We start from the raw sequence: 16,537 nt of genomic DNA on the forward strand, positions 1-16,537 counted from the left end.
CTTTTCATCATCAGAAAGGTCATTGTAAGGAGGAGCTTCCTCAGCACGAGTTACTTTCTCCTCTGGAGGTTTGGCACAGTTGGTACCTTCAGGCCAACTTGAGATCACCTCCACTAGACCAGGTCTTTCAAGATTTCCCATTCGAGCTCTCTGTGTTATCAGAGCCATCCACTTAGACCAGGTTGAGTCTGTGGCATGATGTGGTGTGGAGCCTTTGCCTTTGAACATCCAATTCAAAACTGGTAATCTGGGAGCTAGAAGAAGTTGTGATTCAGTTCCAATCACTTCAGAAGATGCTTTTACTCCTTCATAGGCAGCTAAGATTTCTTTCTCTGTTGGAGTATAATTAGCCTCCGAACCTCTGTAACCTCGACTCCAGAAACCAAGAGGTCGTCCACATGTCTCACCTGGAGCTTTTTGCCACAAGCACCAGGTTGGACCATTGTCACTTGCAGCCGTGTACAAAATGTTCTTAATGTCTGGACCATCTCGGACTGGTCCCAGACCCATTGCTTGAATCACCTCTTGCTTTATCTGGTCAAAGGCTGCTTGTTGTTCAGGTCCCCAGTGGAAATGGTTTCTCTTTCGAGTCACATCATACAGAGGTTTCACAATCTGACTGTATCCAGGAATGTGTAGTCTCCAAAATCCCACTATCCCCAAGAAACGTAGGGTCTCTTGCTTGTTTGTGGGACTTGCCATGGTAGAGACTCTATTTACCACATCCACTGCAATGTGTCGGCGTCCATCCTGCCACCGCACTCCCAGAAATTGAATCTCTGTGGTAGGTCCTTTCACCTTGTCTCGCTTGATGGCAAAACCTGCATTCAGAAGAATGTCAATGATTTTGTTACCTTTCTCGAAGACTTCCTCAGCAGTTTTACCCCAGACGATGATATCATCGATGAACTGGATGTGTTCTGGAGCACTGCCTTTCTCCAGAGCATCGTGGATCACTGCATGACAGATGCTTGAGCTGTGGATCCAGCCCATTGGCAGCCTGTTGAAAGTGTACTGGATTCCTGTCCAGGTGAAAGCAAACTGAGGCCTGCATTCCTCTGCTATGGGAATAGAGAAAAATGCATTAGCAATGTCTATGGTAGCATACCATTTGGCCTCTTTGGATTCCAGCTCATACTGTAGTTCCATCATGTCTGGTACTGCTGCACTCATAGGTGGTGTTACTTCATTTAGGGCTCGGTAGTCTACCGTCAGACGCCAGTCTCCATTCTGCTTTCGCACAGGCCACACTGGACTGTTGAAAGGTGAATGAGTTTTGCTGATGACTTTCTGACTCTCCAACTGACGAATCAGATTCTGAATGGGCAACAAAGAGTCACGGTTGGTTCTGTATTGTCTGTGATTCACAGTCTGAGAAGCAACCGGCAATTTAATGTCCTGTATCTTATGTTGTCCCACAACTGCAGATTCCTCAGAAAGCTCAGGTCTGGCCGACAGCTTCAATTTTTGTCCATCAATTTCTATAGAAGCTACTCCAAAAGCCCATTTGTAACCTCTAGGGTCTTTGAAACGCCCTTCTCTCAGAAAATCAATTCCCAAAATACAAGGTGCGTCAGGTCCGGTCACAACTGTATGCTTCCTCCATTGTTTACCAGTTAAACTTATATTAACCTCTACCTTACTTATCTCTTGAGATCCACCAGTGACTCCCAGAATAGTTATAGACTCCGATCCCTGATAATTTGATGGTATTATGGTGCACTGAGCTCCTGTGTCAACCAAGGCCCTGTACTTCCGAAATTGTGAAGTGCCAGGCCACTGGATGTACACATCCCAATAGATTCTGTTATCTCTGTTATCCCTCTCCTCCCCCTGGCGGGAGGCAGGGCACCCCTAGTTATGGGGAACATGCCCACATGTGCATTGCACATAGTTTGCAGCGTTATAACTTTGCATGTTATAACTGGAGCCACTGTTGGAGCCATAAGAGTCGTTCTGGGGAACTGTGGAAGTAACAGCTACCCTTCTGGTATTGCTACCTCGGGTTCTGCCACTTTGCAATTCCCTTAGTCTCCTGAAAAGATTAGAAGTTGGTTGGCCATCCCAGCGGTTCATGTTCTCACCAAACTGATCACGCAGAGTTATCCAAATAGTTCTACGTGATTGCCTTGGTGGTCTGTTTTGGAATTACCTGTTTTGGAATGTCCTGTTTTGGAATGACCTCCTTGGAGGACGTGTATTCCTCACAGATGAAACTTGTATCCACCTGGAGGAAGAATTGAAATTATCCCTTTGTGCCAATTGGTATATGGAATCTTTCAGATCCTTCATGCAATTCTCAATCTTTCCAGACAGAGTTTCAATGGCTGAAACCAAAGAACCACGTGTCATGCTATCCTCCAATTGTCTCATTTGATCACTGAATTGGCCAACCGTGGGAGAAGCTCCACCATAACTTCTTGACACAATTCTGCTTGCCAGAATGTTTGCATAATTGGAAGGAGCAAGCTTGATGATCTTTTTAGCAAGACCAATACCCACAGGAATGTCATCAGGATTCAGAGTTTCATGTTCACCATAGAGTAGCTCTCTAACAGCAAATTCTCTCAAGCGCTTAATTCCCTCATCTATGGTAGTCCAGGGTTTAGGATTCCATGGGAGATCATCTCGGGAAGGGTATCTCAGGGCAACCACTATTAAAAGGCGTATCCACAGATTAACCTTACCGAGAGCTTCGCCTAGATGTTTATCTATTCCATTGTCCCTCGAGAGAGTTCCTAACTGAGCTGCTGACTTGTCTCCAACTGTTAGAGCTGAAGCACCTGTATCATAACACCTACTAAGCCAAGCTAGAACTGGCTCCTTATCTGCCCTGGTGAAATCTTTACGGACATTTCGCAATTCCTCCCGTGGTGACGAACAGTCTGTAATATCATCTTGATCTTCATCTCCCTGAATTCTTTGCCCGTAAAATCCTGCTGTCATTCTCCTAAGGATCTCTTTAAGCTGAGAACCACCTTTGCCAGCTGTCTTCCTAGCTTCATCTCTATCCTGCTTTGATCTCACTAGGTTAGCTAGATCTTTAAAACAAACCTTCTCTTCCTCCTGAGCAGGATCTTTTAGAGTAGAGGGCCCCTCACCAGGATCAGTCTCCAACTCCTCTTCTTCTCCATCTTTGGCCTTTCCAGCTCTAGTCTTTAAAGGAGCCACCTTAACTGGAGCTGTGTTTGAATTTACAGCCACCTTAATGGAAGCTGACAGGTCCTGAGATAAATCAGCTGCTGGGGCAGTGACTTCCAGTCCCACCGAGGGAGTGGGTGGAAGTGACGTTGCTCCGTTACTGGCCGACGGAGAAGAAGAAGAAGGAGAAGGAGTAGGAGAAGGAGTAGGTGCCATGTTGATACCAGCCGATGCCCTTGGCTGCTTGCTAGAATCAGCAGAAAAGTCATTTAGAGCTGCCTTACCAATTAACTTTTTAGCCTTCTTTTTGACTGACACGGGTTCTGCACACTCTTCATCACTAGATGTCTCTGGGACTGATCTAGAGCCACGGCGTTTTCTTTTTGATCTAGTTTTAATAACAAAACACGCCCTGGACACCTTTCTCTCTCGCCGCAAAGAGATCAGGAGATACACGTTAATTATCACCATCAGCAGAATTATAGACACCAAATAAATCACCTTTGGATCCCAGGCATCACCTAAAGTTACTGTCTCCTCAGGCGGAATCTTAAAACCCTTTATCTCAATTGGGAGAGTGGTGGAGGTAACATTCCTGTATCTCACTGGCCATAATAAATTAATACATTTTCCATACCATAATTTAACTCTATACATAACCCACATATAAATTGTCCGCACCAAATATTTACCCAGGTAATCCAAAATCAAACCCAAACAATATCTGTAAATCAGAGCCCCAAAAACTGAAAAGAATAATCGCTCCACAAACCACAATACCTTCATGTTTGCTAATTCAGCTAGAAAACACTAAATCAATCAAATAATAAATTAAACTAATTATCTGCCGCACGTTGGGCACGCCAATAAAAAAAAATGTGGTGGGTTTGGAAGGATAAGGCTGAGAAGCCTCCTCCCTTCCCCCTTGTAAAGTAAAAGGAAAAAAAAAATTGAAGGGAAAGGAAAAAAAAACTCGCAAGCTGAATTAGCAAAGCAGTGGAGCTATATTTACAAAGCAAATGTAGGATTTGCAGGGGGATATTTACAAATTTACTATATCTACAATATATACAAAGATATACAACAGAGTAACACAGAAATGAGAGTGACCCCCCTCAAGGCAGAGGGGGTTCCCCACCTCCGCTCTCCCCTCTCTCCCCCCCTTTCCCCAGAATAGGTCAGAAAAAGGGAGAAAGAAGAAAGAAAGAAGTTAAAAGCAGTTTTGTGTTAATTGGAAAGGAGTCAATACAGGCCTGGTATCTTATCGGCTTCAAGGCCGAAGCCTTGGCAGAAAGCCCAGCACAGAAAAAAAGCTGCAGCACGAAGAAGAGGCGGAAGCAAGACTGACTGAGAAGTGCTGGAAATGTCCAGTATAGTCCCAGCTCAGAAGGTGCTTCCTCCCACTTTACCAATGAAATAGTTTAGACTATTCCTTCCGTTTACCAACTTCCGTCCACCATATTCCCTTTCTTAAGGGGGCAACGTCAACCGGCCACAAGCCCACGTCTCATGCATGCACATACTCTCGCTGACCTCAATACCCGCCCAACTGGACGATACTTACAGTCCTTTTCTTGCCCGGGTCTTTGTGCACTAGAATTACAGGCTAGTTCCGGGAGCTCCTTCCCTTGCCTTTATCTTATAATGTCAGCTGGATCATCTACCCGTGTTCCGAGAGGCTTCCAGGGTCCTCCTTCTGGGCTGCCAAAATCGGCGGGGGCACCCCCCCTTCTGAAGGGCCCCGAAAGCCGTTGCAGACAGGGTAATCACGTATGGGTCACCAAATTGTGAGAAACGAACTCACTGCTGAAATTTATAACCAGTTTATTATAAAATAAAGGCAACACAGCACTGGGCACATAGCGAGCTTGCTAGAGGCGCACCCTAACAACACAAGGTGAACCTATATAGATGGCAAACATACATATTAATACATTAAAACGTACATATTCATATATTCCCCAGCACGCTCCCACTCCTCTCCATCAGGACAGACAAAACCTGCACTTTTGACCTGGCCAGTCTTTAGACCTGTTTGCACCTCCCCTTTCTCTCCCAATACCCCACACAATACAGACCATCAGCCCAACGATCCAGGCCCAACGATCAAGCCCCACGGTCCCCAGTAATTCCCCTTGCGAAAGCCAAATATTATAACCAGTTTCTCACAATATTAACTAAAGGCATTGGAATAATTTCCTTTAGCTGGGTTAATTTCTGCTTAACCCTCTAGAATGGCATTCCAGGGGGTTGTGCAAACCATACTCAAAACAAGTCCTTCAGAAGCAAACTTGCTTTATTCTTGATTTTGACCAGGTCTCTGTCACAGTCAGCCTTCATGGTTCCACACAGCCTGGTGCACTCAGAGGCTTAAGGATGCAGTTTGCAGAGAAAGAGCCTAATGACATTACCCCATGTGAGGACAAGTCAAGGTCAGCTGTCAATAAAATTTAACTAAGCTGATCTCTCCTCTTGAGCAAGGATGCCTCTCAATGTTCAAGATTTTATACCTGAAATTAAGAGATCCTTCCTTATCCAAGGCAATGAGACCACTTATTTGCAGCAAAACCTCAGTAAGTGACTGACAGTACATTGAACTAACACTAATGAAATCCATACAGAATCATAGTCATTTAGGCTAGAAAAGACCTTTAAGATCATTGTGTCCAATCATTAACCTAACACTGCTGACTTTGCCACTAAACCATGTCCCTCAGCACCACATCTACACAGCTTTTCAGTCCCTCCAGGGATGCTGACTCTACCACTGCCCTGTGCATCCTGATCCAGGGCTTAAAAACCCCTTAGCTTTCTTATAGATGCCTTTAAGTACTGTAAGGAGGCAAGAAGGTCTCCCCAAGAGCCTTCTCTTCTCCAGGCTGAACAAGCCCAACTCTCTCAGGCTATGCTCACAGGAGACTAGTTCCAGCTCTTGGATCATTTTTGTGGCCTCCTGTGGACTTGCTCCAACAGGTCCATGTCTCTCCTGTGCTGAGGCCCCCAGAGCAGGGGGTGGGTGTCTGTGGAGTGAAGTTTCATCAGAGTGGAGCAGAGGGCCAGACCTCCCTCGCTATGTAGCTGCCAGCATCCCCAAGTGCTTCAAAGAGCTGCTCTACATCCCTTTATCCCCTAGTCTGGACTGGTATGGTGGATTACCTTGACCTGGGTGCAGGACCTTGCACTTGGCCTTGTTGATCCTCATGCCGTTGCTCCCTCTGCATATCCTGTGGAGCATGTACTCCCTGCTCTTTGCACTGTCCTTCTGTGTTCCAGCACATTTTTAACCCCCTCCCCATAGCACATGGTGGTCGTCCCAGCAGCGTCCCACACTAATTCATCTACTTATGCCCCACTGCCTTGTACTGTCCCCCATGCACCTCCATGTGCCCCACCATCTCCCAGGGGCTCCACGCACCTCACGTTCCCCCAGACCTCGGTCGCCTCTATGCGGGGTCCCCAGCGGCCCCCAGCACCAGACCGGGCTGCCCCTCACCTGCCTCCTCCCGCCAGGCCGCTTCCCGTCGCTATGGCAACCACTTCCCGGGAGAGCACCAGCCAATCACATCCTACCCTCGAGGGGCCAGAGGTCCCGATCTACCTAGCAACCAGTTCTGTGCATTCTGATTGGCTCGTTCTCCTCGGCAAGACGAGGGGCGTGGCGTGACAGGGCGTGACGGCTCGAGGGGCGGGGGGGGGGCGTTGCGGCGGGGTCGGGTGCGAGGAGGCGCGGTCGTTGCCTGCGCTGCCGCTGCCACCTGAGGGAAGGAGCGGGGCCGCGGCGGCGGGATTCCGCGCTGAGGTAACGGCGGGGAGCCGGGCGGCGCGGAGAGGGACGGGCTGTGAAGACGGGCAGGGGCTTTCCTCAGGGATGTCGGTCTTTCAACCCTACAACGGCCGCCTTGCTCGCCCACGGGCAGAGACACCCGCTCCCGGAGGCGGCGCTGTGGGGGGCGGCCATGAAGCGTCCTCTGGGCGGGGGAGCGAGCGGAGGGTTAAGTGCTCGACTCCGTTGCAGTGGGCGACCGAAGTGCAGGGGATGCTGGTCCTGTCCTCCGCTGAGCGACATGGAGGTGCTGGATCCACCCCCTTTCCCTCAGCTGCGCCTCGGAGCCGGGAGATGCTGCTTCCGAGCTTCCCGCTCCCCTTGTCCTTTCCGGAGGGAACCAGCAGAAGGAGATGCTTGTCCCAGGCTTTTTCTCTCTTTCCATTAGGGAGCCAAGGGGAGGAGATGCGAATCGTCCCTTCGTAGTGCCCTGGGCACCCAGGCGATGGGGATGTTAGTCCTTGTGCACCCTCCTCCCTTTTCTCCTTGCTGTGTGCGGCTCCCCCTCTATCTCCCAGCAGTGCAATGGGGACCCGAAGAGCATGGGGATCCATTACCCCGTCTGCCCTCCCTGCTTCCCTTCTTTTTTTTTTTTTTTTTTTTTTTTTTTTAATGCAGTGCGCTGGGGAGACCCAAGAGGTTGCTAGTCCCACTCTTGCCTCCTTTCATGCTACAGAGTGCTAGCAGTGACCTAGGGAAAAGGGATGCACGTCCCATGCACACCTCCCTTGCCATTCTCCCTATGCAGTGCAGGAGGAACCCGAGGGGATGCTAGCTCTGCCCATGTACTCTCCTTTTCCTTTTGCGATGTAGTGGGGATCCAGGACGAAGGGCACATACGTCTCCTGCCTTTTCCTTTGCAATGCAGCAGGATTCCAAGCAGATTATAGCCCCGTGTGCGCACTTGTTCCTTTTGCCTTTAAAACACCATGCGGATTCAAGGGGATGCTAGTTGACTCTGCACCCTGTCTTCTCTTCCAATCTAAGGAATGATAGTTAGCTCTTCCTTCAGTTCCTTTAGCTTTCCGAACAATAGGAACTCAAAGGGAGAGAGATGCCTGTCCCTTCGTGAAGAATCTCACCAGAAGGGATTTCTGCCTTTCCAGCCTCCCTCTGGAGACTGGAGCAGGGACTGTCGTCGTGTCCCTGCAAGGAGGGAGAGAGGAAGAAGATTCTGTTTGTCTTCATTCTGCTATGTAGTTCAGTGAGGAGGAGTGTGGAAGAGCATGTGCCCTCTTTCCTCCTTGGTCTTCTAATTGAAATAGAGAATGAGGGAGATTATAGTGTGATTCTCCCTTAATACGTAACAGAAGTGGAACAAGGGAGTACAGCACTGGAGTTTTTTTCCCACTGATTAATTAAAATGGAGTTGGGAGAATAATGTATTCTTCTTTTGTGCCTTCACGTGAGTGGGAAGGGGTTGGGGAAGTGCTGCCGGTGCTTGTGTACAATGAGTGAGTTCTTTGCCTTTCACCGTGATCAGAATTGGGTGGGGAATGACTAAGGTGACATTCTCCTCTTGTCTTCTCAGTTGTGCAGGTGTTGTTCTATCACCTCATTTCTCAGGGACAGATAACCATGAATTAATCCACCTACATACTTTCTCTCTAATGTTTGGTGACTTTTTTGTTTTCCTCATTGCCTCTCCCTCTTATTGCCTCCTTAGGAACTTCAAAATGTACTTTAAAAATATTGCACTTTAAATATTTTTCACTCTTTGTAGTAGTTCTCTATGCATGTGTTTGTTTATTCTTTACAGGAGGAATTGGAGGGGCTTATTATGATTACAAGTAATGTATAAATCCATAATCACAGTAACAAACTACCTCTTTCCTACCCCCTTTACCCACAGTGTTTTTTTGCAGTGCCTTGGGTTGGATGGGTTGTTATCTCCTCCTTCTCTTTTATTCTCAGTGTCATCAAAAGGGTTTTGTTTTGGTTTTATATCCATGTTAAAATAACCACAAAATTTCATATGTAGAGGCTTAGCACAGAGTTTACAGAACTGGATCTGTGTCAGGAAGGTAGCTTGACACTGAAAATTGCTTATTACAGCATTTGTCTGTCTTCACCAATTAATAGGTCATCTATATGCTTGTTTGCAAAACTTTTGGTCTTCTTTCACAATGATGCAGCTCTTAATTTCACCGAGAGGGCTTTTTGTCCATGAAAGGACACTTCATGGCTAGGCTGTATAATTTGGTGTCCTTCTCTGGCTTTAGGGCTGGGCTGGCCACCAGATGAGTGACAGATGCTCTCTATTAACCCCTTTCACATCTCAAAGAAAAAAGAAGGGGAATAAAGGAGAGGGACTTATAGCTTGGAAAAGAAAACACCTTTAATGAAAATAACCATAAAATGAAAAATACACAAATAGATACATAACCAATGTTGAACCCAATCCCCTGATGGCAGTGATGTCACTGATGCTGTGGGCAGGCACTGGGGAAGTCCCAGCTGCACTCAGCTGCAGATGGGAATCGGGTTCAGGAGCTGGATTCTGGAACTGCATTCAGGAGAACATGGATTGAAGGCAGAACAGACAAAGCCCTCCATGGATGCCCAGCCTTTGAAGAAGAGGCTTGACCCTGAATATCATGTCTGTGGGATGGAATCCCTTGTTGGTCAGTTTAGGGTCACCTGTCCTGTCCGCTCCTCCCCTCACGTGCCACCTCTTGTGCACCTGAATTGAATTAATTCAGAAAATAAGGCTATTAACGCTTGATAAGTGGGATGTTCAATTAATAAAAGGAATTTATTTTATTAATAATAACTTTTCCACGCCAAACGTTAATAAACTTATTTACAATTTGTTTAGGTTCGGGTATCCGGTGGGGAATCACTTACACAAAACATTGGTAATACTAATGATGTGAACACTTTAGATAGAGGAAGGATTCGATCTAGAGTAACTGCACTCCTGATATCAAACTCAAAGTTGAAGGGAGAGTGAGGAGCCGCAATTCCTGATTCACTAACAAGGTGGGTCTCCTTTGCTCCCTGGTGGAGCAAAGGCAGAGGGTGAGAAGGAAATGAATGTCCAATATGCTTTATGAAGTCAATAATCAGAATCACTTATGAAGCAATATTCAGTCCAGAGATTCTGAATCAGTCCAAGACCTGGTGTTGAGAGCAGCGGGCAGGAAAGTTTATAATCCAGAATTCTGTTCTCGGTATAATTTTGTAAAGCCAAGGAAAAATAAAAATAGGACCCAAGCACGTTGCCTGACACTGAAAGTGAAACTGGAATACACGTGGTGGATGCTGGTGGAGGGGCTTGGGCGAGTAGCACCAGAGCCAAAGGGAAGAAAAAAAAGGGCCGGGTTACTGAAGAACCCCTCTATTTAAGTGCTTTTTTGAAACAAAACTGACCACTGGCAGAAAAGTGATTTGAAACTTGGCCAATCACCTTCTGGGCATCAGCACAGCAGTGAGTGGTCAGGATACCTGCCAAACAGGTTTGGCTGGCTTTTTATTGGTACATGTTTTCTTTTATCTCCCCCAGCTCCTTAGGACTCTTACTGAAACCTGTTTTGGGCCTAGTCATGTCCAACCAGGACAGCACCCCAATGTGGCATGCAAGATTTATCAATGACCTTGATCCATGGTACTAACTCTAAATGTCAGCTTTAGCACTGCTAGAAGCAGACACTGTCTGAAAACACATGCCATTGACTGCAGAAAATGCAGTTAATTAGAAGAGACTGAGAAGAAAAGTCAAATTACCAAACAGAATTATTTCTGTTTTATCTCAAAACAGGACACTGGTTCTAGTAAGTGTATTCTTAATTTCCTTTCTGATACTAGATAGTAATGAGATCTTGAACGTGAAAAGAAAAAATGTGGCCAGCAGAAGCAGGGATGTCATTGTGCCCCTGTACTCTGCACTGGCTAGGCCACACCTTGAGTACTGTGTCCAGTTCTGGGCCCCTCAGTTTAAGAAGGACATTGAGACTCTTGGATGTGTCCAGAGAAGGGCAACGAGGCTGGGGAGAGGCCTCGAGCACAAGCCCTACAAAGAGAGGCTGAGGGAGCTGGGGTTGTTTAGCCTGGAGAAGAAGAGGCTCAGGGGAGACCTTATTGCTGTCTACAACTACCTGAAGGGTGGTTGTGGCCAGGAGGGCGTTGGTCTCTTCTCCCAGGCAACCAGCACCAGAACAAGAGGCACAGTCTCAAGCTGCACCAGGGGAATTTTAGGCTTGAGGTGAGGAGAAAGTTCCTCACAGAGAGAGTTGTTAGCCATTGGAATGGGCTGCCCAGGGAGGTGGTGGAGTCACCATCCCTAGAGGTGTTCAAGAGGGGATTGGACGTGGAACTTGGTGCCATGGTCTAGTAGTCATGAGGTCTGTGGTGACAGGTCAGACTTAATGACCTCTGAGGTCTTTTCCAACCTTATTGATTCTATGATTATTATTTTTTTTTAAATGCTTTTTGCACAGTTAAAGCTTTTGTGGCTTATTGAGTCTTTAAAGTTTTTCATGGTGTTATGTTGTTGTGTTTTTTCAGTTTGAGGTTGCAGGGCAGTCAGAGGATGGGTGTGCATTTGTTTGGAGTCTGCGGTGTCAGGTTGGACTCGATGATCCTCGAGGTCCTTTCCAACCTAAGTGATACTGTGATACTGTGATAATATCATTAATACAATGATTTGTATAAAGTGTTCTTGGTGTTTTTCCCAAAGTTGTAGATTGTGACCTGAATTTGCCTAATGTTTGTGTTTCAAACTTTAACAGAATAACTGGTGTGAGTACAGTTCATCTTGTGTGCCTCCTGAACCTCTGTTATGAAGCATTATCTACTTCTGGAATGGCACCTGAATTACAGGGAACATCTCAAATGCAGTTGCTAAGCCACACTGCAGTTGACTTCACTGCATCTGTTGGATAAAGTCTTTAGGAGTTGGTGGCCTGAATATTTGGGGAAAATAAATTGCTTGAAGTCAGTGTTCTGGAGATGACAACAGACTGAAAAGGCTTCTCTTACTGAGTTTTGGGAGCTATTAATAAAATGTTGAAATTGAAGGACTAAATTCACAGGGCATTTTGTACAAAACTAAACAGGAATTGGTTTTGTCTGTCTACAGTCTTCTGCTCAGGAGGTGAGAATACACAGAAACCTTTATGGTTAAGTAATGCTTCCTGGAAGGTGGGAGATGCTAAATTCTTAAAAAGTAAGTCTGAGAAATAGATTTCTTAGGTCAGAAGGATGTAGCTCTTTCAAGGCCATGTGAACTTGAAATTAAGCCAGACCCAGGTGTGGTTAGATGTCGCGTATCCGAAATATCGTGGCTAATTTAGATCTTTTCAGTTTGGGGTGTTGACTGCTCTTTACAGCAGTGCTTCCTTCAAAATATAGAATCATAGAATGCTTTGAGTTGGAAGGGATTTTTAAAGGTCATCTAGTTCAACCCCCCTTCAGTGAGCAGGGACATCCTCGACTAAGTCAGATTGCTGGCAAGACATGTTTGTGCTGTGTTGGCTGGTTCTACCACCTAAGTTAAGGTGTAGATAGTTCTCTTTTCTGCCTTTTTTTTTTTTTCCCTTCTTTCCCCTCATGTTTTACCTTTTTTGCCCAGATTTGGATCAGTTTTACTATTTATGTTCTGTACACCATTGCTGCCTCAAATACAGATTCTCTATCAGTATCACAGAATCCCAGCATGTTGGGGGGTTGGAAGGGTCCTCTGGGGGTCATCTAGTCCAACCTCTCTGTTAAAGCAGGGTCATCCACAGCAGGGTGCCCAGGATCATGTCTGTGCAGGTTTGGACTCCACAACCTCTCTGGGCAGCCTGGTCTAGTGCTCTGGCACCCTCACAGGAAAGAAGTTTTTCCTCATGTTCAGATGGAACCTTCAGATGTTCCTTGTCCTGTGGCTGGGCAGCAGTGAAAAAAGTCTGGCCCCATCCCCATGCACCCTGCCCTTTAGATATTAATCATTACTGAGAAGATCCCATTTCTGTCTTCTGCAGGCTAACCAGCCCCAGATCTCTTGGCCTTTCTTCATAAGAAACATGCTTCAGTCTCCTCAGCATCTTTGTAGCTTCTCCTGGACTCTCTCCAGTATTTCCTTGTCTCTCTTGAACTGGGGAGCCCACACCTGGACCCAGCACTCCAGACGTGGCCTCACTATGGCAGAGGGGGAGGAGAACCTCCCTTAACCTGCTGGCCACACTCTTCTTGATGCACTCCAGAACACCACTGGTCTTTACCACAAGGCACATTGTTGGTTCATGGTAAACTTGTCCACCAGGTTGTTCCCCACAGAGCTACTTTCCATCAGGTCAATACCTAACCTGTACTGGTGCAGGGGACTATTCCTCCCAAATACTGAGGGAATATTTGGGGTTTTCTGGTTCAAACAACATTTCCAAATTCCTATTACGTTTTATAACCATCATTATTTTAAAGCAGTTCATTAGAGACTGAATTTTGGAAATTTCTCTGCTGTGAAACAGAGTTGTTATATGAAAAGGTCCTTTTTTGTGCTCTTACAGCTCTGATAACTTTGGTCTGTGCTTCAGCTTCCAGTTTCAGAGTTTGTTTCTCCAGCTGATGAACACGATATACTGAGTCCTGCTTCCATGTCCTGCTCTACTCCCTTTGTGCTGAGCAAGAGCAGATCAAGCCCTGGGGAAAGGCTGCTGTTTAAGTTGGCTCTATAGGTTGTGTGGCACTGGCAGAGAACCAGATGCAGCTACCTTTGCAATTTCCATCTTTGAGAGTGTGTGGAGAAAGGGGTGGTCAGAAAATACTGTCTTCTGGCTTAACTTTAGCTGTTACAATGATTCCTGGGGAGGATGAGGTGAGATACACGTGTGACTGGGTTAGAGACAACAAAAAATGTGTTTACAACTAGGCTAAAATGACTTCTTTGAACACAGGTAGCCAAACCATGACTGTAGCTTGTTGGGCAGAGCGGTAGCCTTTAGCCTTGCAAGCTGGGACTTGTGTGTTGGTGGCTGTGACTGTTTTGTTTTGTTTTATAATTATTCAGCAGAAGTTCTGAGGCCATGCAGCTAAAGAGATGCTATCGACATGAGTGTACCAGTGGAGTTGCTGAGTCATAAATAACTTGGTTTCAGTCTGGTCAACAACTGTGGTGCTCATGTGGTTAAATGTGAAGAGTAGGGGCTTCTAAAAATACTTTCTTCATAGTAAATCCTATGTCCTGTGGAAAAGGACTTGGGGGTACTGCTGGGTGAAAAGCTGGACAGGAGCCAGCAATGTGCACTCAACCAGCCCAGAAGCCAACTGCATCCTGGGATGTGTCCAAAGCAGCATGGCCTGCAGGTCAAGGGAGGGGAATCTGCCCCTCTGCTTCATGCTGGTGAGACTCCACCTGTAGTGCTGTGTTTGGCTCTGGTGTCTTCAGCACAGGAGAGACATGAACCTGTTGGAGCCAGTCTAGAGGAGGCCACAAAAATTAGGTGCCAGGGAGACCTTATTGTGGCCTTTCAGTGCTTAAAGGGGCCTATCAGAAAGCTGGGAACAGACGATTTAGCAGGGCCTGTTGTGGTAAGTGCATCCCTGGAACCATTCCAGGTGGAGTTGGATGAGGCTGTGAGCCACCTGATCTATCACGGAATCAGAGAAACGTTCAGGTTGGAAAAGACCCTTGGGACTACTAAACCCAACCAATAATCCTACTCTACAAGGTTCATCCCTAAACCATATCCCCAAGATGTCCCTGCTGTCTGCCAGGGGATTGAACTAGATGACCTTTAAAGGTCCCTTCCCAACCAAAGCATTCTGTGTTTCTATGATTCTAAATATATTCCTCATTTTTGCCATAATTTTTGGGTCAAGTTTGCAAGCATGCTAATTTTTTTCCATCAGAAAGAGTTTGAAATCAGGATTCCGACTTGTCATGGGGTCCACTGAGTCTTGCATGTGAGAACTTGAAGCAATTCGACTGCCAAGCTATTTAAAGTTTAAATATTTTAATCAAACACAAGGTTTTTTTTTTTACTGTGTTCTGTCTGTTTTTTTTTTTATTCTAGGTTTCCTAACAAAAGGAGAATGTGGCTTGCCTTCTGCTCTGTCACAATGGAGTCAGTTGTGTGGGAATGTGGTTAAAGATTTTCATACCATAACTTAGAGTACTGGGAAAAGAAAAGGCAGGATTCACAGTATCACCAAGGTTGGAAGAGACCTCAAGGATCGAGTCCATTCCTCACATCTGTCTCAAATACAGCTCCTGGACACATACAAATAACATTCCAGTTCTGAAGAACCTTAAACCAGGACCGAACGTGTCATCACTGAGGTGAAATCTGCGGGTACATGAGGAGTCAAAGGAACTTTCTGCCTGGGCTCAGGACCTGGCTCCATTCCCAACGGGGAAGGATGGCTCCTAGCTGGATGTTCTGTTACCTTTGGCTGTTGGATGTTTTGGTGGGGCACACGAGAGGGCACAGTTTATTTTCTTGTGAGCCCATCATCTTGCGGATGTGCCAGGATCTGCCTTACAACACCACCTTCATGCCTAATCTTCTGAATCATTATGACCAGCAAACAGCAGCATTAGCAATGGAGGTAAGCCTGTACTATTAGCAGCGTGTATATTCTTCTTCTCTAGTTGACAAATAAATGGTAACAGAATCCAGGAAGATGTTTTATATTAGAAATAAAAATGGGGAAAATCAAAATAATGAATTACTTCAATGTAAACCCAAACTACCACTTTCACAGAATGTATTGTAAAATATACAAAAATATTCTATGACTACAAAATTTGCCTAATTCAGTGTGAAGTACTCTAGATCTAATGTTTGTATGTTACTTTAGATATGTGATGGGTTCTACACATTGGCCACAACAACCCCATGCAGCGCTACAGGCTGGGGTCAGAGTGGCTGGAGAGTGGCCAGGCAGAGAGGGACCTGGGGGTACTGGTTGATGGTAGGCTGAACATGAGCCAGCAGTGTGCCCAGGTGGCCAAGAAGGCCAAGGGCATCCTGGCCTGTATCAGGAACAGTGTGGCCAGCAGGAGCAGGGAGGACATTCTGCCCCTGTGCTCAACACTGGTTAGGCCACACCTCGAATACTGTGTCCAGTTCTGGGCCCCTCAGTTTAGGAAGGATGCTGACTTACTGGAAGGTGTCCAGAAAAGGGCAACAAAGCTGGGGAGGGGTTTGGAGTACAAGCCCTATGAGGAGAGACTGAGGGAGCTGGGGTTGCTTAGCCTGGAGAAGAGGAGGCTCAGAGGAGACCTTCTTGCTGTCTACAACTACATGAAGGGAAGTTGTAGCCAGGTGGGGGTTGGTCTCTTCTCCCAGGCAACCACTACCAGAACAAGAGGACACAGTCTCAAGCTGCACCAGGGGAGGTTTGGGCTGAATGTTAGGAAGAAGTTCTTCATAGAAAGAGTGATTGCCCATTGGAATGTGCTGCCCAGGGAGGTGGTGGAGTCACCATCACTGGAGGTGATGAGACTGGATGGGGTGCTTGGTGCCATGGTTTAGTTGATTAGATAGTGTTGGATGATAGGTTGGACTTATCGGAGGTCTTTTCCAACCTGGTTAATTCTATTCTCTTCTAAATCATGAATGATTATTTTGAATGGTCTGTCACTTA

General features: G+C 46.3%; 1 protein-coding gene across 1 annotated transcript in view; it reads left to right on the plus strand.

Moving 5' to 3' along the window:
* Positions 1-6,888: 6,888 nt before the first annotated feature.
* Positions 6,889-16,537, plus strand: part of FZD3 (frizzled class receptor 3) — a 104,993-nt gene continuing 95,344 nt past the window's right edge. The window contains exons 1-2 of the mRNA XM_068143178.1: positions 6,889-6,940; positions 14,962-15,496. Of these exons, the coding sequence (XP_067999279.1) occupies positions 15,245-15,496 (252 nt within the window). The 5' untranslated portion in view covers positions 6,889-6,940; positions 14,962-15,244. The remainder of the gene's footprint in view (positions 6,941-14,961; positions 15,497-16,537) is intronic.

The sequence above is a fragment of the Melanerpes formicivorus genome, unplaced genomic scaffold, assembly GCF_026170545.1.
Source record: "Melanerpes formicivorus ecotype bairdi unplaced genomic scaffold, bMelFor1.0.p_v2 SCAF_9, whole genome shotgun sequence".
In the NCBI taxonomy this organism is placed as follows: domain Eukaryota; kingdom Metazoa; phylum Chordata; class Aves; order Piciformes; family Picidae; genus Melanerpes; species Melanerpes formicivorus.